The sequence below is a fragment of the Oncorhynchus clarkii genome, unplaced genomic scaffold, assembly GCF_045791955.1.
Source record: "Oncorhynchus clarkii lewisi isolate Uvic-CL-2024 unplaced genomic scaffold, UVic_Ocla_1.0 unplaced_contig_1715_pilon_pilon, whole genome shotgun sequence".
Lineage (NCBI taxonomy): Eukaryota > Metazoa > Chordata > Actinopteri > Salmoniformes > Salmonidae > Oncorhynchus > Oncorhynchus clarkii.
The window spans coordinates 6,147-28,323 of NW_027259571.1; the positions used below are offsets into that span (position 1 = coordinate 6,147).

Below are 22,177 nucleotides of genomic sequence, written 5' to 3' on the forward strand. Positions count from 1 at the left end.
TTAACCTCACTGAATGCAGGCTTGATTTGCATGGTCAGGGTGGGATGGTTTTGCTTCTCCCAGAATAGAGAATTTCTGTCCCCAGGGGGTCAGACAGACAGAACGAGAGAGAGAGAGAGAGAGAGAGAGAGAGACAGAGAGATTGAAAAAGCAGAACACACATTCAACACATAGTCATTACAGGACAGATGTCACACTGTAGTTTAGTCACATTAGGAAGAGAAATATAAACCTGACAAAGAATTAGATCTAGCTGTAGATACATTTCCAATTCTAATCCATCATGTTATTTTCCAAATCCAACTTTATTAGAACTGAGACAGACAGCAAAGTCACAGTAACAGTCTGAGTACAGAACACATTGAAGTCTCCGGTAGTCTATATAATACACATTACTACCCAGGATGTGGTCTCACCAGCAGTAATAGAGTTTACTCAGTACACTACTCTAACACTCTAACACACTACAACTGCTCCAACCAGGCCCCAGACCAGACCAGAGCCTTGTCTACTCCTGCTTCCCCAGACAGAGCTCCTGTTGTGGGCCTCCTCCAGTAGGTCCTAGACCAGACACTGGCTCCTACGAAGGGGGGAGGCCTGGGTGTGTTGGAAGTGGGAGACCCTGCAGGTGTAGAGCTCTCCCTGCTCCCAGCCTGCCTTGCTCAGGGTCAGGATGCTGCTGCGTCTGTAAAGGCCTTCCTTCTCTTCTTCTGGACTGGTCCCGACCCCCTGGCTCACCTCCAGCCCGTCCACCTCCCAGCTCACCAGCGCCCCCTGAGGGGAGTAGCCAGTCAGCAGGCAGGCCAGTGAGGCAGAGCCTCCAGAGAGCTGTTCAGAGGAGGGGGGGAGCAGAGACACTGTGGGACTGACAGTAGGACCAGCTGGAGAGAAGAGAACATTTTAATGTTACTTTCCAGAGGAGAGAGAAATAGAGTTCTATAAAATACACAACTTATTAAGGTTCACAGAGAACACCTCACAACTCAACAACAATTACATCAATGCACAATAAAGTACATCACTGTTGCTGAGTTTTTATTTATCCATGTATTTTCATGTATATTTGCTGTCCCAGGGACAAAGACCTCATTCATTAAGGATCTTATCGCTCAATAACACTGCTGGAAGCAGATATTAAGTAACTTTATACTCTGCTGTGTGTTGTGGTGCACCTTCCATGTCCCTTACTTCAATAAGGCGTTTAAAAGGTCAGTCTGCTGTTCAAACAACAACAAAGCAGCCACCCCGCCATTGTTTTTGGTAAACAGCTGAGGGATGGGGCTGGAGAAATTGAACCTCTCTCAAGTTCATGACAGAACTACGGATGTAAGAAAATGTATGTAGCAATCGCAGATTGCCCATTTAAAGTCAGTCCACTTCACAATAATATCAGACAATGAAAGGGACCAGAACTTTTCTGTTATACTAATAACATTCTCTGTGTAATTCACGTGTCATAGCAGGGAACTAAACCTGATTAGCTCTTTGAATAAAAAATCTGTTCATTTTGAATAACTTGTTCAAAGACAGGTTGCTTGGCTGAACAACTGAAAGTCTCCCACAGACGGTAGCTAACATTTTGCCTTCTAAACCCTGAATTCTGACATAAATACTAGTATTGGGGTTTCCTTTACAGAGTTTGAGTCTTAACATGTCTGGTATATATTCTGTAGTGTTTTGAAGTAAAGGAAAAAACACTTACTTCTCAGCAGCAGTTTGGTCCCTCCACCGAACGTGTACCACAGTGATACAGTCTAGTTAAGACGCCGTACAACAACCTCCTTCACACAAGAGTGAGCACACCCTGCACTAACAGAACCACTCATACAGCTCCACACAGCGTTGTACAACTTTACTATACTCATAAAGCATTATCTTTACATACAACTACAGTATTTGACACTCTTAATATAGGAAATATTGTAGCAAGCGATACTCATGTTTTATCATTTACAATTAAATGACATTTTATTCATTTAGCAGACATTCTTATCCAGAGCACCTCTGTGCATTCATCTTAAGATAGCTAGGTGGGACAACCACAATAATTAAGCACATTATACAGCATACTATGATTACTGAAGTCTCTGATTTGAGCTCCTTAATGTCTTCACCCAAATGTTTTTAACTCCAATGATGTCATATGTTATCAGAATGCATATGGGCAGAGTGAAACATTGTCATTTGCGACAAATATCAATATTGACAATTGTGCCATTTTACTGTCAACAACAGAACTATAAAGCAATTCACATGATTATAAAATGAAAAATGATGAAATATAAATGATCTGTTATTTTTACTTGTTGATCAATTCATATTCTTCCTCTGCAGGATCCAGAGGTCAGGTGACTGTGACTCAGCCTCCTGTAGTGACATTTTCTCCAGGAGACCCTGTGACTCTAACCTGTACAACCAACCCTAAAGTGCACAGATACAGTGATGGAGATGAGGGTGCGTTCTGGTATCAGCAGAGACCTGGAGAAGCTCCCAAACTCCTGATAATATACGCAAATCAACTGCTAGATGGGATTCCTGAAGATGCAGCCATTTACTACTGTCAGAGTTACCACAGTGGAGGTGTGTTCACACAGTGATTTAGAGCCGTACAAAAACCTCCTGTACAAAATGACACACATCACTGATCCACTGAACACAGAACTAAGGGTCTTGTTATATGACATCACCAAGTATAAACACTTTACTAACTCACAGAAACAATGGTTACAAACTAGTATCATAACTCTTCCAACCTCCAATGTCTACAAATGTCCTCAGGAAGATACAGGTGAAATAGTCCCATAGACTATAAAAAAAGTTGGTATGCCACAGTGATTGGTTGGTCAACCAGACACACACAGCTGGCTAACACATCTGTGGAGCAGTATTGAGTGTGTAAGTGCATGACTGTGTGTGACAGAGAGAGAGCCCTGTGAAACAGAAACTTAGATTTGCATGGCCCCTCTCCCAGAATAGAGCAGTACACTCCCCAGATGTTTCCCCATCCTTAACACCCCACCAGCACTAGACCAGAGGAGGTCAAAGATCAAAGTCAGAGGTTAGATGTCAGTCACAGGTCCTTTTATAGGTCACTGCACTAGTCTTGTGTGGTGTACACAGGAAGAGGTTGGACACCGGACGTCAGCCAGACTGGTAGAGGTCAAAGATTTTAAAAAGTCAGAGGTCAGTTCCCCAGGGAAGAGAGTCATTCCAACCCCAATATGCCACCAGACTGCCTGTCACTTTGTTCTAGTCAGCTTTTAGTTAGAGACTAGATGATGAGAGCACCATTTACTAAGGTCACATTTTACATCCCTAGTGCCCACTAGAATGGCATGAGGAAGTATTAGATAACTAGTGATGTACATCTGAAGATTCATCATGAATTCATCAGGAATCAGCACTGAGACAGATTCAACATTAATTCACCAGGAATCAGCACTGAGACAGATTCATCATGAATTCATCAGGAATCAGTACTGAGACAGATTCATCATGAATTCATCAGGAATCAGCACTGAGACAGATTCATCATGAATTCATCAGGAATCAGCACTGAGACAGATTCATCAGGAATCAGCACTGAGCCAGTTTCATCATGAATTCATCAGGAATCAGCACTGAGACAGATTCAACATTAATTCATCAGAAATCAGCACTGAGACAGATTCATCATGAATTCATCAGGAATCAGTACTGAGACAGATTCATCATGAATTCATCAGGAATCAGCACTGAGACAGATTCATCATGAATTCATCAGGAATCAGCACTGAGACAGATTCATCAGAAAATCAGCACAGAGCCAGTTTCATCATGAATTCATCAGGAATCAGCACTGAGCCAGTTTCATCCTGAATTCACCAGGAATCAGCACTGAGCCAGATTCAACATTAATTCATCATGAATCAGCACTGAGCCAGTTTCATCAGGAATTCATCATGAATCAGCACTGAGCCAGTTTCATCAGGAATTCATCATGAATCAGCACTGAGACAGTTTCATCATGAATTCATCATGAATCAGCACTGAGACAGATGGAAGTCTTCATCTCAGTTTAGAATACCTCCAGGGTCACTGACAGGTCAGCCAGTGGCAAAGGTCAACAGTTCCAAAATCACATGCTCAGACACACACAACCTCCTAATGCCTCCACCAGTACCTGTCCTGTACCACACTGGGGCATCTCCCAGACCTAACCCTGAGTAAACTAGACTAGATATCAGACAGAGGATAACATTCACCTCTAGCTGATATGTCTGACCTAGCAAGGTCAAGAATCTGATATAAATGGGTTCTTACACGCTAAGAATTCTTTATTACATCATATTGGAGAGTATAAATGCCATTTAAGATTAGATCTCATATGTTTCTCTGTATTTATTTATTTAATTAGGCAAGTCAGTAAAGAACAAATTGTTATTTACAATGACGGCCTACAATGGACAAACCCGGGCCAATTGTGCGCTCCCCTATGGGATTCCCAATCACAGGCCGGATGTGATACAGCCTGGAGTCAAACCAGGGTGTCTGTAGTAACGCCTCTAGCACTGAGATGCAGCACCTTAGACCACTGTGCCACTCAGGAGCCCTGTAACTTTCCACACATTTACTGAATATGCTATAATGGATCCAAACAATAAGTCCACCTGATGCTTTTGTTCTCTGTAATGTTGCATATTCAATCTGTGGTCTCTTTCTCCCCCAAATGAACAACTTCATTACAGAGTCAAGTTTAGACCAATAGTCGATAGGAGGCGGCAGTGGGAACATGGAACTGGTAAAATTGATACGAAGGAGGACATTCATTTTAATCATTGAGATTCTAGCATGTAAAGAAGTGGCCATAGCAGACCATCCATTTATCTATTTCTGGATATTCTGAAAGGTTTCTAAGTAGTTCTTCCTGAAAGTAGTGTGAATAGAGGGGGTTAAGTAATGTCTAAGTAGGTGGTTTGTTTCTTCACTGGGATAAAGGGTGGTAGTTGCTTCCCTTAGCTGAGTTAAGAGGTAGTAGATCTGTTTTAGACCAGTTGATCTTGTAACCAGACCGTGACCTGAATGCTGTGAAAACAGACATTATTGTCTGGAGGGATTCCTGAACATTTGCAACGTAAAGCAGTATGTCATCTGCATACAGAGAACTTGCTTGTTAAGACAAGGTTGGACATTTACTGCCACCTGCCATAATGGAGTGTTTCCACATGAGGATAATGCATTGGCTGATTCCTCCTGATGATCTGTATGGAATTATGTGATCATTCCTTAACCCATAGGAAGTCCCACCTAGTTGACTACTTCAAAATGGTGGAATCCCTCAATGGCAATGTCCATGCAAAACGGTTATATCCATCTGAGGCCTCAATCATTATTTATGGTCTGAACTGAACTTCAGCATGACGCCATTTTAGCACAAGTCTAGAATATCAAGTATAGAATAGCAATACACTAGCATTGAATGGATACACTTAAATGTAACTAAAATCTATGGTCAATTACAGGCCTGCCACAGATTTAGGTAAGCTATTTCCTTCCATGTTTAAGATTATTGTGTTTATGTCATTGCATTAACAGTTTCATCATCTGACCTAAGGTAGGGTATTTCCATAGAGCAGGTGCTTTGCATTGGCAGCTCATTCTTCAGTACTCTGGGAGTGTTTATAGCCCTGAGAGTTTCACACTTCATGAATTATATCTGTCCTGACAGTACGACTGCAGTGTTATCAGCATTGGGTCCAGTCTGTTCAGTCTTCTCAGAGCCACAGATGATGATGAAGATGATGAAGATGACATCACTGATTCCACTGCTGATCATACTGGGGTTCCTGACCCAAGGTTAGAAACTCTCAGCATCTCTCACTGTGGTCTACTGGTTTTAACAGGTTTTAATGGGCCTGTACATGTTTGTACATGGAAAATGTTTTCAATGCCTTTTATCTGGATTTCTAAGACGACTCAAAGATACATTTTTCTGTTTCAATTTCAGAGTAATCTGCACAACGTGTCCTGAATCAAGCTGATGAATCTAATTCAGTTCGTCTGGGAGACAGCGTGTCTATCAAAGCTGTTGCAAGTTCAACCGGTATTGGTGATGACATGAGCTGGTACCTGCAGAAACCTGGACAGGCTCCTAAACTCCTCATCTATAAAGTAAAAGCCCTTCAGTCTGGAACACCATCTAGATTCAGTGGCAGTAGATCAGGTACCGAGTACACTCTTACAATCAGTGATTTCCAAGCTGAAGATGCAGGAGATTACTATGGTATGGGTGTATATGGCGCCCCAGAGCGTTTCACACAATGATTTAGAGTCGTACAAAAACCTTCCTCAGTCAGACTGCACAGAGCTGGGACCTACTGCAGGTGTTGAGGAACAACAGACTATGATATGAAACACTGGTTCACTGAACACACAACTCAGGTCCTGGTTATATGACATCACCAAGCATAAATAACCACTACTTTACCACCAATGGTCAGATAATGTGGTTCCCAGAATAGAGCACCTCTGTCCCCTGATATTCATAACCACCACTTTACCCCCATTCTGAAAATCTGGTTACAACTCACAAATTAATCTCAAATTCACAAAATAGTTTAGTCATGATCAAAACTAACAACTATGTCCCATAACCTCCTCCCATGTCTATAATGGTCAGATGATGTGGTTCAGCTCCTGTCCCCAGATATTCACTGTCCCAAGGGGGTCTGTTCACTACCCATCCCCCCTCCCCCCTTCCAACCTTCTAATGTTCAGTTAGTCTTTGTTTAGTCTTTGTTTAACCACAAGTCCACAGATATTCACTTCTATTTCTTTACATAATACAAATCAGGGACACCTTGTTTGACATTAATACAAAGTATTTTATTTTGTTAACATTTCCAATCTGAAAGCAGAAGCAATAAAACACAGGTACAGATTTAAAGATGCAGAATCCCAGATTGATGACCAGAGATGAAGCTCTAGATAGATATTTAGAATGATAGAATGCCAGATAGGTAGATGTTCTCTGTGTACAGGGTGTCTACTGGGAGCAGTGGTGTGGCTCCAGTGTGTGAGTGACGGGGGTCTGGTCCTTTAGGGAGGCCTCACAGGTGACTGAGCCAGCCTTCCTCCACTGGTCAGTGGGGAGGGTGAGGCTGCTGCTCCAGCTGTAGTGACCGTTCTTCTCCAGGACCTCCAGACTCTGGCTGCCCTGCAAGGCCCCCCCGGCCCCCAGCCTCCAACCCAGCTTCCAGCCCCCCGGGAAGCCCCTGTTGGCCAGGCACACTAGGGCCACATTCCCCTGGTCCTGCTCCTCACTGGAGGGAAGTAGGACAGTCAGGGAGGGAGGTACCACACCCACTAGGAGAGAAGATGAGGGGGGATAGGAGAGATGACATGTAAGGGTTAACCTGGACAAGAACCTTGAAGAACTTTCAGCAACTTTAATATGAAGAAACAAATATGATATTTGTATTGTATAAAATAGTCTGTGAAAAAGGCAAGTTAAATAAAAATATATATTACACACTCTTTAACTTCCCTCCAATATCATTGATGAAGCAACACCACACACTACAGTCAGTGATGCATTAAAGTGCAGTACAGAAATGAAACTGACTTGCTTACAAAATAAAATGCATTTAACAATGCTGCTGAACTGTTTTTGTGTATTTAAAGACATCGAACACATCAAACTATTATTTTTTGGCATATTAGGTTTTTGTCCTTGAATGATCATTAGGGTATGTGGAAACACACTCGGAATCAAATAAATTCAACAAATCAAATAAATTAAACATTAAAAACGACAACTTTTTCTGAATAATTACTTTTTTATTTACTTTACCAGTATATAAATGTTCAATTGAATTTATTATAAAAAGGATGAATCTCTTGTACTTACAGTCAACGATGAGTTTGGTGCCTCCACCGAAAGTGTACCACAGTGACAAAGACTCATTGAACAGCCGTACAAAAACCTCCTGCACTTTACACACACCAGTAACTCTCTACACAACACACATTCAACCCTACCACTGATTGTCTGTCAAAAACAGCATGTGTAGGTCATAACTTTTCAAATTAGTTTAAGTTTGATATTTTAGATTATTACTTTTTGCTGAATTCCCCCCTGACTATAAAATATAAATGTTGGAGATGTGTAATATCTCTGACAAACTCACTAAGTATAAGAAGCAGCCATGTAGAATAGAAATACACCAGTATTTAATGAATAAAGTTACATGTAACTAAATACTGTAGTCAATTCCAGGCCTTCACACAGATTCAGGTAAACTATTTCCTTCCATGTTTAATATTGTTATTGTGTTGCATTAACAGTTTCATCATCTGTCCTGAGGTAGGGTGTTTCCATAGAGGAGGTGCTTTGCATTGGCAGCTCATGCTTCAGTGCTCTGGGAGTGTTTATAGCCCTGTGAACTTCAGACTGCAGGACTGAGATCTGTCCTGACACTTTAGGACTTCAGTGTTATCATTGTTGTGTTCAGTCTGTTGTCTTCTCAGAGCCACAGATGATGAGGAAGATGATGAAGATGATATCACTGATTCCACTGCTGATCACACTGGGGTTCCTGACTCAGGGTGAGAAAGTCTGCTCTCTGAACTTTCTGAACTGCTGTCTTCAGAGAGCATCAGTTAAGAACCAGTGAAGTTTTGGCAACAGGAGTTTGAGAAGCCTCTATGATACTGCTTGTACATGGTGAGAGATGATTACAGTTATTTTATATGGATTCTGTTGACTTGTTCTCCACCTCTCATTTCTAGAATCGTCTGCTGGAGTTGTGACTCAGTCTCCTACTGTCAAGTCTGTTCGTCTGGGAGAGACTGTATATCTGAGCTGCACAGCCAGTAAGGGGGTGGGTAATGACCTGAGCTGGTACCTGCAGAAACCTGGACAGTCCCCTCAACTCCTCTTCTATAAAATAAGTCGACGTCAGTCCGAAACTCCTGGTCATTTCAGTAGCAGTGGATCTCAACCAGATTTTACTCTGACCATCAGTGTAGTCCAGGCTGAGGATGTAGGAGATTACTACTGCATGGGTTCGTACACTGATGGGATCACACAGTGATTTAGAGTCGTACAAAAACCTCCCTCAGTCAGACTGCCCAGAAACTGTACTGCTACAGCTGGGACCTACTGCAGCAACAGACTATTACATGAAACACTGGTCCACTGAACACACAGCGTTAGACAATTTTACTCTGGTTACTCACGACAGGATCATAGTTCACCCAACCACCTCCTCTACACAACCACAACCTTTACTTCACCTCTGGAGTGGTCAGATAAAAATGAATTGTGTAGAACAGACATCATTATTTGTCAAAAAGAACATGTAGTGTTAGCTCTACTCATTGTATTTCTATCTTTAATGTTTTAAACGTTTCATCTCACTGAATGCAGGCTTGATTTGCATGGTCAGGGTCAAATGGTTTAGCTTCTACTAGTTTAGAGAAGTTCTGTCCCCAGGGGGTTGGTCAGACAGACAGACAGACGGACGGACGGACGGACGGACGGACGAGAGAGAGAGAGAGAGAGAGAGAGAGAGAGAGAGAGAGAGAGAGAGAGAGAGAGAGAGAGAGAGAGAGAGAGAGAGAGAGAGAGAGAGAGTGTGAGAGAGATTGAAAAAGCAGAAAACACATTCAACAAATAGTCATTTGGTCTTAGGAAGAGAAATATAAATCTGACAAAGAATTAGATCTAGCTGTAGATACATTTCCATTTGTTGTCACAGTAAATAAATTAGTCAACTAATCCATCATGTTATTTTCCAAATCCAACTTTATTAGAACTGAGACAGACAGCAAAGTCACAGTAACAGTACAGAACACATTGAAGTCTCCTGTAATCTATACTATACACATTACTACCCAGGATGTGGTCTCCCCAACAGTACTAGAGTTTACTCAGAACACTACTCTAACACTCTAACACACTACTACTGCTCCAAACAGGCCCCAGACCAGACCAGAGCCTCATCTACTCCTGCTTCCCCAGACAGAGCTCCTGTTGTGGGCCTCCTCCAGTAGGTCCTAGACCAGACACTGGCTCCTACGAAGGGGGGAGGCCTGGGTGTGTTGGAAGTGGGAGACCCTGCAGGTGTAGAGCTCTCCCTGCTCCCAGCCTGCCTTGCTCAGGGTCAGGGTGCTGCTGCGTCTGTAAAGGCCTTCCTTCTCTTCTTCTGGACTGGTCACGACCCCCTGGCTCACCTCCAGCCCGTCCACCTCCCAGCTCACCAGCGCCCCCTGAGGGGAGTAGTCAGTCAGCAGACAGGCCAGTGAGGCAGAGCCCCCAGAGAGCTGCTCTGAGGAGGGGGGGAGCAGAGACACGGTGGGACTGACAGTAGGACCAGCTGGAGAGAAGATAACATTTTAATGTTACATTCCAGAGGAGAGAGAAATAGAGTTCTATAAAATACACAACTTATTAAGGTTCACAGAGAACACCTCACAACTCAACAACAATTACATCAATGCACAATAAAGTACATCACTGTTGCTGAGTTTTTATTTATCCATGTATTTTCATGTATATTTGCTGTACTAGGACAAAGACCCCATTCTTTAAGGATCTTATCGCTCAATAACACTGCTGGAAGCAGATATTAAGTAACTTTATACTCTGCTGTATGTTGTGGTGCACCTTCCATGTCCCTTACTTCAATAAGGCGTTTAAAAGGTCAGTCTGCTGTTCAAACAACAACAAAGCAGCCACCCTGCCATTGTTTTTGGTAAACAGCTGAGGGATGGGGCTGGAGAAATTGAACCTCTCTCAAGTTCATGACAGAACTACGGATGTAAGAAAATGTATGTAGCAATCACAGATTGCCCATTTAAAGTCAGTCCACTTCACAATAATATCAGACAATGAAAGGGACCAGAACTTTTCTGTTATACTAATAACATTCTCTGTGTAATTCGCGTGTCATAGCAGGGAACTAAACCTGATTAGCTCTTTGAATAAAAAATCTGTTCATTTTGAATAACTTGTTCAAAGACAGGTTGCTTGGCTGAACAACTGAAAGTCTCCCACAGACGGTAGCTAACATTTTGCCTTCTAAACCCTGAATTCTGACATAAATACTAGTATTGGGGTTTCCTTTACAGAGTTTGAGTCTTAACATGTCTGGTATATATTCTGTAGTGTTTTGAAGTAAAGGAAAAAACACTTACTTCTCAGCAGCAGTTTGGTCCCTCCACCGAACGTGAACCACAGTGATACAGTCTAGTTAAGACGCCGTACAACAACCTCCTTCACACAAGAGTGAGCACACCCTGCACTAGCAGAACCACTCATACAGCTCCACACAGCGTTGTACAACTTTACTATACTCATAAAGCATTACACATCTTCACATACAACTACAGTATTTGACACTCTTAATATAGGAAATATTGTAGCAAGCGATACTCATGTTTAATCATTTACAATTACATGACATTTTATTCATTTAGCAGACATTCTTATCCAGAGCACCTCTGTGCATTCATCTTAAGATAGCTAGGTGGGACAACCACAATAATTAAGCACATTATGTACCTATACAGCATACTATGATTAATGAAGTCTCTGATTTGAGCTCCTTAATGTCTCCACCCAAATGTTTTTAACTCCAATGATGTCATATGTTATCAGAATGCATATGGGCAGACTGAAACATTGTCATTTGCGACAAATATCAATATTGACAATTGTGCCATTTTACTGTCAACAACAGAAATATAAAGCAATTCGCATGATGATTATTTGCAGTTTATTATTCTGTCCTGAGGTAGGGTATTTCCATAGAGGAGGTGCTTTGCATTGGTAGCTCATGCTTCAGTGCTCTGGGAGTGTTTATAGCCCTGTGAGTTTCAGACTGCAGGACTGAGAGCTGTCCTTCAACACAACAGAAACCACGACAACCATGACTCTGATCACCATCTTCATCTGGACACTGGTCTGCTGCTGTCTCAAAGGTCTGTTGGTTTATAACTCTTACAATGGAAAAATACATGTTGAGTACCTTGTATAATCATTGAAATGGATCTTAATGAATAAACATCCCTGTATAAAATATTATGAAGTATAAATGATTTGTTATTTATACTCGTTGATATTTTTCCTCTTCAGGATCCAGAGGTCAGGTGACTGTGACTCAGCCTCCTGTAGTGACATTTTCTCCAGGAGACCCTGTCACTCTGACCTGTACAACCAACCCTAAAGTGTCCAGATACAGTGATGGAGATGAGGGTGTGTTCTGGTATCAACAGAGACCTGGAGAAGCTCCCAAACTCCTGATAAAATATGCAAAGAAACTTCTAGATGGGATTCCTGCAAGATTCAGTGGCAGTGGGTCTGAGAGGGACTTCACTCTGACCATCAGTGGAGTCATGGCTGAAGATGCTGCAGTTTACTACTGTCAGAGTCACCACTATCTCTATAGTAAAAACTTGTTCACACAGTGATTTAGAGACGTACAAAAACCTCCTGTACAAAATGACACACATCACTGGTCCACTGAACACAGAACTAAGGGTCTTTACAAACTAGTTTCATAACTCTTCATCCTCCCATGTCTACAAATATCCCTCCTTATTAGAATGATACAGGTGAAATAGTCCCATTGAGGATGAATAATCCTTATCATGACAACATAAGATCATGTGTGAAGCAAGAAGGTTGGTGTGCCTCAATGCTTGGTTGACCAACCAGACACACACAGCTGGCCAACACTTCTGTGGAGCAGTATTGAGTGTGTGTGTAAGTGCATGCGTGGGTTTGACTGAGAGAGAGCCCTGTGGAACAGAAACTTAGATTTGCATGGCCCCTCTCCCAGAATAGAGCAGTACACTCCCCAGATGTTCCCCCATCCTTAACACCCCACCAGCGCTAGACCAGAGGAGGTCAAAGATCAAAGTCAGAGGTTAGATGTCAGTCACAGGTCATTTTATAGGTCACTGCACTAGTCTTGTGTGGTGTACACAGGAAGAGGTTGGACACCGGACGTCAGCCAGACTGGTAGAGGTCAAAGATTTTAAAAAGTCAGAGGTCAGTTCCCCAGGGAATAGAGTCATTTCAACCCCAATATGCCACCAGACTGCCTGTCACTTTGTTCTAGTCAGCTTTTAGTTAGAGACTAGATGATGAGAGCACCATTTACTAAGGTCACATTTTACATCCCTAGTGCCCACTAGAATGGCATGAGGAAGTATTAGATAAGTAGTGATGTACATCTGAAGATTCATCATGAATTCATCAGGAATCAGCACTGAGACAGATTCAACATTGATTCATCAGGAATCAGCACTGAGACAGATTCATCATGAATTCATCAGGAATCAGTACTGAGACAGATGCATCATGAATTTAACAGGAATCAGCACTGAGACAGATTCATCATGAATTCATCAGGAATCAGCACTGAGACAGATTCATCAGGAATTAGCACTGAGCCAGTTTCATCATGAATTCATCAGGAATCAGCACTGAGACAGATTCATCATGAATTAATCAGGAATCAGCACTGAGACAGTTTCATCCTGAATTCACCAGGAATCAGCACTGAGCCAGATTCAACATTAATTCATCATGAATCAGCACTGAGACAGTTTCATCAGGAATTCATCAGGAATCAGCACTGAGACAGATTCATCATGAATTCATCAGGAATCAGCACTGAGCCAGTTTCATCCTGAAATCACCAGGAATCAGCACTGAGCCAGATTCAACATTAATTCATCATGAATCAGCACTGAGCCAGTTTCATCAGGAATTCATCAGGAATCAGCACTAGGCCAGATTCATCATGAATTCATCATGAATCAGCACTGAGTCAGTTTCATCATGAATTCATCATGAATCAGCACTGAGCCAGTTTCATCAGGAATTCATCATGAATCAGCACTGAGACAGTTTCATCATGAATTCATCATGAATCAGCACTGAGACAGATTCATTATGAATTCATCATGAATCAGCACTGAGACAGTTTCATCATGAATTCATCATGAATCAGCACTGAGACAGATTCATTATGAATTCATCATGAATCAGCACTGAGCCAGATGGAAGTCTTCATCTCAGTTTAGAATACCTCCAGGGTCACTGACAGGTCAGCCAGTGGCAAAGGTCAACAGTTCCAAAATCAGATGCTCAGACACACACAACCTACTAATGCCTCCACCAGTACCTGTCCTGTACCACACTGGGGCATCTCCCAGACCTAACCCTGAGTAAACTAGACTGGATATCAGACAGAGGATAACATTCACCTCTAGCTGATATGTCTGACCTAGCAAGGTCAAGAATCTGATATAAATGGGTTCTTACAAGCTAATAATTCTTTATTACACAATACTGGAGAGTATAAATGCCATTTAAGATTAGATCTCATATGTTTCTCTGTATTTATTTATTTAATTTGGCAAGTCAGTAAAGAACAAATTGTTATTTACAATGACGGCCTACAATGGACAAACCCGGGCCAATTGTGCGCTCCCCTATGGGATTCCCAATCACAGGCCGGATGTGATACAGCCTGGAGTCAAACCAGGGTGTCTGTAGTAACGCCTCTAGCACTGAGATGCAGCACCTTAGACCACTGTGCCACTCAGGAGCCCTGTAACTTTCCACACATTTACTGAATATGCTATAATGGATCCAAACAATAAGTCCACCTGATGCTTTTGTTCTCTGTAATGTTGCATATTCAATCTGTGGTCTCTTTCTCCCCCAAATGAACAACTTCATTACAGAGTCAAGTTTAGACCAAAAGTCGATAGGAGGCGGCAGTGGGAACATGGAACTGGTAAAATTGATACGAAGGAGGACATTCATTTTAATCATTGAGATTCTAGCATGTAAAGAAGTGGCCATAGCAGACCATCCATTTATCTATTTCTGGATATTCTGAAAGGTTTCTAAGTAGTTCTTCCTGAAAGTAGTGTGAATAGAGGGGGTTAAGTAATGTCTAAGTAGTTCTTCCTGAAAGTAGTGTGAATAGAGGGGGTTAAGTAATGTCTAAGTAGGTGGTTTGTTTCTTCACTGGGATAAAGGGTGGTAGTTGCTTCCCTTAGCTGAGTTAAGAGGTAGTAGATCTGTTTTAGACCAGTTGATCTTGTAACCAGACCGTGACCTGAATGCTGTGAAAACAGACATTATTGTCTGGAGGGATTCCTGAACATTTGCAACGTAAAGCAGTATGTCATCTGCATACAGAGAACTTGCTTGTTAAGACAAGGTTGGACATTTACTGCCACCTGCCATAATGGAGTGTTTCCACATGAGGATAATGCATTGGCTGATTCCTCCTGATGATCTGTATGGAATTATGTGATCATTCCTTAACCCATAGGAAGTCCCACCTAGTTGACTACTTCAAAATGGTGGAATCCCTCAATGACAATGTCCATGCAAAACGGTTATATCCATCTGAGGCCTCAATCATTATTTATGGTCTGAACTGAACTTCAGCATGACGCCATTTTAGCACAAGTCTAGAATATCAGGTATAGAATAGCAATACACTAGCATTGAATGGATACACTTAAATGTAACTAAATTCTATGGTCAATTACAGGCCTGCCACAGATTTAGGTAAGCTATTTCCTTCCATGTTTAAGATTATTGTGTTTATGTCATTGCATTAACAGTTTCATCATCTGTCCTGAGGTAGGGTATTTCCATAAAGCAGGTGTTTTGCATTGGCAGCTCATTCTTCAGTGCTCTGGGAGTGTTTATAGCCCTGAGAGTTTCACACTTCATGAATTATATCTGTCCTGACAGTAAGACTGCAGTGTTTGCAGAATTGGGTCCAGTTTGTAGTCTTCTCAGAGCCACAAATGATGAGGAAGATGATGAAGATGATATCACTGATACCACTGCTAATCATACTGGGGTTCCTGACCCAAGGTTAGAAATTCTCAGCATCTCTCCCTGTGGTCTACTGGTTTTAATAGGTTTTAATGGGCCTGTACATGTTTGTACATGGAAAATGTTTTCAATGCTTTTCATCTGGATTATTAAGACGACTCAAAGCTACATTTTTCTGTTTCAATTTCAGAGTCATCTGCACAACGTGTCCTGAATCAAGCTGATGAATCTAAGTCAGTTCATCTGGGAGACAGCGTGTCTATCAAAGCTGTTGCAAGTTCAACCGGTATTGATGATGACATGAGCTGGTACCTGCTGAAACCTGGACAGGCTCCTAAACTCCTCATCTATAATGTAGAAACCCTTCAGTCTGGAACACCATCTAGATTCAGTGGCAGTAGATCAGGTACTGAGTACACTCTTACAATCAGCGATTTCCAAGCTGAAGATGCAGGAGATTACTATGGTATGGGTGATTATGGCGCCCCAGAGCGTTTCACACAGTGATTTAGAGTCGTACAAAAACCTCCCCCAGTCAGACTGCACAGAGACTGTACTGCTGCAGCTGGGACCTACTGCAGGTGTTGAGGAACAACAGACTATGATATGAAACACTGGTTCACTGAACACACAACTCAGGTCCTAGTTATATGACATCACCAAGCATAAATAACCACTACTTTACCACCAATGGTCAGATAATGTGGTTCCCAGAATAGAGCACCTCTGTCCCCTGATATTCATAACCACCACTTTACCCCCATTCTGAAAATCTGGTTACAACTCACAAATTAATCTCAAATTCACAAAATAGTTTAGTCATGATCAAAACTAACAACTATGTCCCATAACCTCCTCCCATGTCTATAATGGTCAGATGATGTGGTTCAGCTCCTGTCCCCAGATATTCACTGTCCCAAGGGGGTCTATTCACTACCCCTCCCCCCTCCCCCCCTTCCAACCTTCTAATGTTCAGTTAGTCTTTGTTTAACCACAAGCTCACAGATATTCACTTCTATTTCTTTACATAATACAAATCAGGGACACCTTGTTTGACATTAATACAAAGTATTTTATTTAGTTAACATTTCCAATCTGAATGCAGAAGCAATAAAACACACGTACAGACGCAGAATCCCAGATTGATGACCAGAGATGAAGCTCTAGATAGATATCTAGAATGATAGAATGACAGATAGGTAGGTGTTCTCTGTGTACAGGGTGTCTACTGGGAGCAGTGGTGTGGCTCCGGTGTGTGAGTGACGGGGGTCTGGTCCTTTAGGGTGGCCTCACAGGTGACTGAGCCAGCCTTCCTCCACTGGTCAGTGGGGAGGGTGAGGCTGCTGCTCCAGCTGTAGTGACCATCCTTCTCCAGGACCTCCAGACTCTGGCTGCCCTGCAAGGCCCCCCCGGCCCCCAGCCTCCAACCCAGCTTCCAGCCCCCCGGGAAGCCCCTGTTGGCCAGGCACACTAGGGCCACATTCCCCTGGTCCTGCTCCTCACTGGAGGGAAGTAGGACAGTCAGGGAGGGAGGTACCACACCCACTAGGAGAGAGAAGATGAGGAGGGAGAGATGGAGAGATGACATATAAGGGTTAAACTGGACAAGAACCTTGAAGAACTTTCAGCAACTTTAATATGAGGAAACAAATATGATATTCGTATTGTATAAAATAGTCTGTGAAAAAGGCAAGTTAAATATAAATATATTTTACACACTCTTTAACTTCCCTCCAATATCATTGATGAAGCAACACCACACACTACAGTCAGTGATGCATTAAAGTGCAGTACAGAAATGAAACTGACTTGCTTACAAAATAAAATGCATTTAACAATGCTGCTGAACTGTTTTTGTGTATTTAAAGACATCGAACACATCAAACTATTATTTTTTGGCATATTAGGTTGTTGTCCTTGAATGATCATTAGGGTATGTGGAAACACACTCGGAATCAAATAAATTCAACAAATCAAATAAATTAAACATTAAAAACTACAACTTTTTCTGAATAATTACTTTTTATTTACTTTACCAGTATATAAATGTTCAATTTAATTTATTATAAAAAGGATGAATCTCTTGTACTTACAGTCAACGATGAGTTTGGTGCCTCCACCGAAAGTGTACCACAGTGACACAGACACATTGAACAGCCGTACAAAAACCTCCTGCACTTTACACACACCAGTAACTCTCTACACAACACACATTCAACCCTACCACTGATTGTCTGTCAAAAACAGCATGTGTAGGTCATAACTTTTCAAATTAGTTTAAGTTTGATATTTTACATGATTACTTTTTGCTGAATTCCCCCCTGACTATAAAATATAAATGTTGGAGATGTGTAATATCTCTGACAAACTCACTAAGTATAAGAAGCAGCCATGTAGAATAGAAATACACCAGTATTTAATGAATAAAGTTACATGTAACTAAATACTGTAGTCAATTCCAGGCCTTCACACAGATTCAGGTAAGCTATTTCCTTCCATGTTTAAGATTGTTATTGTGTTGCATTAACAGTTTCATCATCTGTCCTGAGGTAGGGTGTTTCCATAGAGGAGGTGCTTTGCATTGGCAGCTCATGCTTCAGTGCTCTGGGAGTGTTTATAGCCCTGTGAGTTTCAGACTGCATGACTGAGATCTGTCCATCAACACAACAGAAACCACGGCAACCATGACTCTGATCACCATCTTCATCTGGACACTGGTCTGCTGCTGTCTCAAAGGTCTGTTGTTTTCTAACTCTCACAATGGAAAAATACATGTTGAGTACCTTGTATAATCATTGAAATGGATCTCAATTAATAAATGTACCTTCATAAAATATAATTAAATATAAGTCATATCTTATTCATACTCATTGATCAATTTATATTTTTCTTCTTCAGGATCCAGAGGTCAGGTGACTGTGACTCAGCCTCCTGTAGTGACATTTTCTCCAGGAGACCCCGTCACTCTGACCTGTACAACCAACCCTAAAGTGTACAGATGGAGTGATGGAGATGAAGCTGTGTCCTGGTATCAACAGAGACCTGGAGAAGCTCCCAAACTCCTGATAATATACGCAAATCAACTGCTAGACGGGATTCCTGCTAGATTCAGTGGCAGTGGGTCTGAGAGGGACTTCACTCTGACCATCAGTGGAGTCCAGGCTGAAGATTCAGCAGTTTACTACTGTCAGAGTTACCACAGTGGTAATGTGTTCACACAGTGATTTAGAGCCGTACAAAAACCTCCTGTACAAAATGACACACATCACTGGTCCACTGAACACAGAACTAAAGGTCTTGTTATATGACACCAAGTATAAGCACTTTACTATCTCACAGAAATAATGGTTACAAACTAATATAGTTTCCTAACCCTTCCAGCCTTCCATGTCTACAAATGTTCCTTCTTATCAGAAAGATACAGGTAAAATAGTCCTGTTGAGGATGAATAATCTATATCATGACAACATAAAATCATGTGTGTAGCAAAAAAGGTGGTGTGCCTCAATGCTTGGTTGGTCAACCAGACACACACAGCTGGCCAACACATCTGTGGAGCAGAGTATTGAGTGTTTAAGTGCATGACTGTGTGACAGAGAGAGCCCTGTGAAACAGAAACTTAGATTTACATGGCCCCTCTCCCAGAATAGAGCAGTACACTCCCCAGATGTTCCCCCATCCTTAACACCCCACCAGCGCTAGACCAGAGGAGGATGGCCAGGCGACATCAGCCAGACTGGAAGAGGGGAGATATCAAAAGTTCAGATGTCAGATGTCAGATATTAGTCTCAGGTCATTTCATAAGTCAGTTCACTAGTCTTGTGGTGTGGAAATGGTTGGGCACCGGAAGTCCCTGTATAAAATGATGAAATATAAATGATCTGTTACTTATACTCGTTGATCAATTCATATTTTTCCTCTTCAGGATCCAGAGGTCAGGTGACTGTGACTCAGCCTCCTGTAGTGACATTTTCTCTAGGAGACCCCGTCACTCTGACCTGTACAACCAACCATAAAGTGTACACAGACAGTGATGGAGATGAGGGTGTGTTCTGGTATCAACAGAGACCTGGAGAAGCTCCCAAACTCCTGATAAAATATGCAAAGAAACTTCTAGATGGGATTCCTGCTAGATTCAGTGGCAGTGGGTCTGAGAGGGACTTCACTCTGACCATCAGTGGAGTCCAGGCTGAAGATGCAGCAGTTCACTACTGTCAGAATTATCACTATCTCAATAGTAACAATGTGTTCACACAAGGATTTAGAGCCGTACAAAAACCTCCTGTACAAAATGACACAAAACCTCCTGTCACTTTATTCTTGTCAGCTTTAAGTTTTTTTGCCAAAGAGAATAGTTGAACATTTTCTAAGGTCAAAGTTTACATCTCTGGTGCCCACTATAATTACATGAGGAAGGATTAGAAAGCTATTGATGTACAGCTGAAGATTCATCATGAATTCATCAGGAATCAGCACTGAGACCGATTCAACATGAATTCATCAGGAATCAGCACTGAGACAGATTCAACATTAATTCATCAGGAATCAGCACTGAGACAGATTCAACATTAATTCATCAGGAATCAGCACTGAGACCGATTCAACATTAATTCATCAGGAATCAGCACTGAGCCAGATGGAAGTCCTTCATCCCAGTCTAGAATACCTCCAGGGTCACTGACAGGTCAGCCAGTGGCAAAGGTCAACCGTTCCAAAGTCACATGCTCAGACACACACACAACCTCCTAATGCCTCCACCAGTACCTGTCCTATACCAGACTGGGGCATCTCCCAGACCTAATCCTGAGTAAACTAGACATCAGACAGAGGACACCATTCACCTCCATGTGATATGTCTGACCTAGCAAGGTCATAGGTCAGATATGAAAGGTTGCACATTGCCTCTATGCTAGGAAGCATTACAGTACATGACCATTCCTTACATCAGTGGAGGGTTTGAACAGGCTCCTGCAGTGGAGAGGACAAGGAGTTACTGATAATCCTCTTTTCTAGGAATCAAGGAAGAGGTCACAATGAATCACTCGTCAGGAGATACAGGAGGGTCAAGACGTGTGAGTGTGAGTGAGAGAGAGAGAAAGAGAGAGAGAGAGAGAGAGAGAGAGAGAGAGAGAGAGAGAGAGAGAGAGATATTAACTGTAGATGTAGATACAGGAGCTCCCCGGGAAGCCTAATGGATTAATAGCTGCCGTATCTGATGTGTTAACTCACCTGGTGTCCTTCATGTCAAGGCTGCCGCTTGCAGGAAGTGCCTCAGTCAGAGATAAAGTTATATCCTGTTTGCGCTGGTTTCTGACTGACACAGTACTGGAGGTAAGCAACACTCACCTCTTGGATCGCGCCACGCCCACAAATGACTCTTAGTTATTTTCTCTTCACCTTTATATTCTGCTTCCAAAGACAAACAGAATACCTGTCTGGAACAACGCTACGAAAATGGAACCTATAAAAATCATGTAACTTAGCATCTGCTAAATGTAGAAATACTCAGTCCTCTCAACCTCAGCCTTCTCAGCTTCACATTTCACATGATCTCAAGCCAAGTTTAATCTTTCCACTGCCAGTGGTTCTCCTAATCTTTTTACTGATGGTGTGTGTCGTAGAGGTCAGTGTCCTTCATCCTTCATACTGTCCATTGTCCAGGGCAGGGATTAGCTGATTGAATTGGAGTTAGTGGCCATTGTCTGATTGACAGGTCACGTGGAATGAACATAGCATGTCTTTACACGCAGACAGGACACACAGATAGAACATGGATTGTCTCTACACGCAGACAGGACACACAGATAGAACATGGCATGTCTTTACACGCAGACAGGACACACAGATAGAACATGGCATGTCTCTACACGCAGACAGGACACAGATAGAACATGGCATGTCTCTACACGCAGGCAGGACACACAGATAGAACATGGCATGTCTCTACACACAGATAGAACATGGCATGTCTCTACACGCAGGCAGGACACACCGATAGAACATGGCATGTCTCTACATGAAAGCAGGACACACAGATAGAACATAGGATGTCTCTACATACAGACAGGACACACAGATAGAACATAGGATGTCTCTACATACAGACACGACACACAGATAGAACATAGGATGTCTCTACATACAGACAGGACACACAGATAGAACATGGCATGTCTCTACAAAGGGAAAACACATGCTATAGACAGACATGACATAGACAGACATGATATAGACAGGCATGATATAGACAGACATGGGACAGACATGAGATATCCAGGACATGGGACAGACATGAGATATGCAGGACATGGGACATAT

At 42.2% G+C, this 22,177-nt stretch overlaps 1 protein-coding gene and 5 gene segments (V, D, J or C); 2 read left to right on the forward strand and 4 right to left on the reverse strand.

Moving 5' to 3' along the window:
• Nucleotides 1-284: 284 nt before the first annotated feature.
• On the reverse strand, nt 285-5,815 carry LOC139400321 (Ig lambda-1 chain C region-like). The segment is given in 3 exon segments: nt 285-881; nt 1,703-1,754; nt 5,711-5,815. Coding segments are annotated over 3 exon segments (477 nt in total).
• A 1,052-nt stretch (nt 5,816-6,867) lies between these two features.
• Nucleotides 6,868-8,294, reverse strand: LOC139400315 (Ig lambda-2 chain C region-like). The segment is given in 3 exon segments: nt 6,868-7,344; nt 7,889-7,994; nt 8,268-8,294. Coding segments are annotated over 3 exon segments (453 nt in total).
• A 225-nt stretch (nt 8,295-8,519) lies between these two features.
• LOC139400317 (immunoglobulin kappa variable 1-6-like) lies at nt 8,520-9,074 on the forward strand. The segment is given in 2 exon segments: nt 8,520-8,586; nt 8,770-9,074. Coding segments are annotated over 2 exon segments (372 nt in total).
• Nucleotides 9,075-9,951: 877 nt separating this feature from the next.
• Nucleotides 9,952-11,348, reverse strand: LOC139400318 (Ig lambda-1 chain C region-like). The segment is given in 3 exon segments: nt 9,952-10,358; nt 11,179-11,230; nt 11,325-11,348. Coding segments are annotated over 3 exon segments (396 nt in total).
• Nucleotides 11,349-16,916: 5,568 nt separating this feature from the next.
• On the reverse strand, nt 16,917-17,404 carry LOC139400320 (Ig kappa chain V-III region MOPC 63-like; the record flags this gene model as incomplete). The annotated part of the segment is given in 1 exon segment: nt 16,917-17,404. A coding segment is annotated over 1 exon segment (320 nt), but the record flags the coding sequence as incomplete, so codon positions are not given.
• A 1,114-nt stretch (nt 17,405-18,518) lies between these two features.
• LOC139400319 (immunoglobulin kappa light chain-like) lies at nt 18,519-20,072 on the forward strand (the record flags this gene model as incomplete). Its single annotated transcript, XM_071145288.1, is given in 5 exon segments — nt 18,519-18,595; nt 18,758-19,068; nt 19,175-19,337; nt 19,556-19,618; nt 19,785-20,072. Coding segments are annotated over 5 exon segments (877 nt in total), but the record flags the coding sequence as incomplete, so codon positions are not given.
• Nucleotides 20,073-22,177: the final 2,105 nt, after the last annotated feature.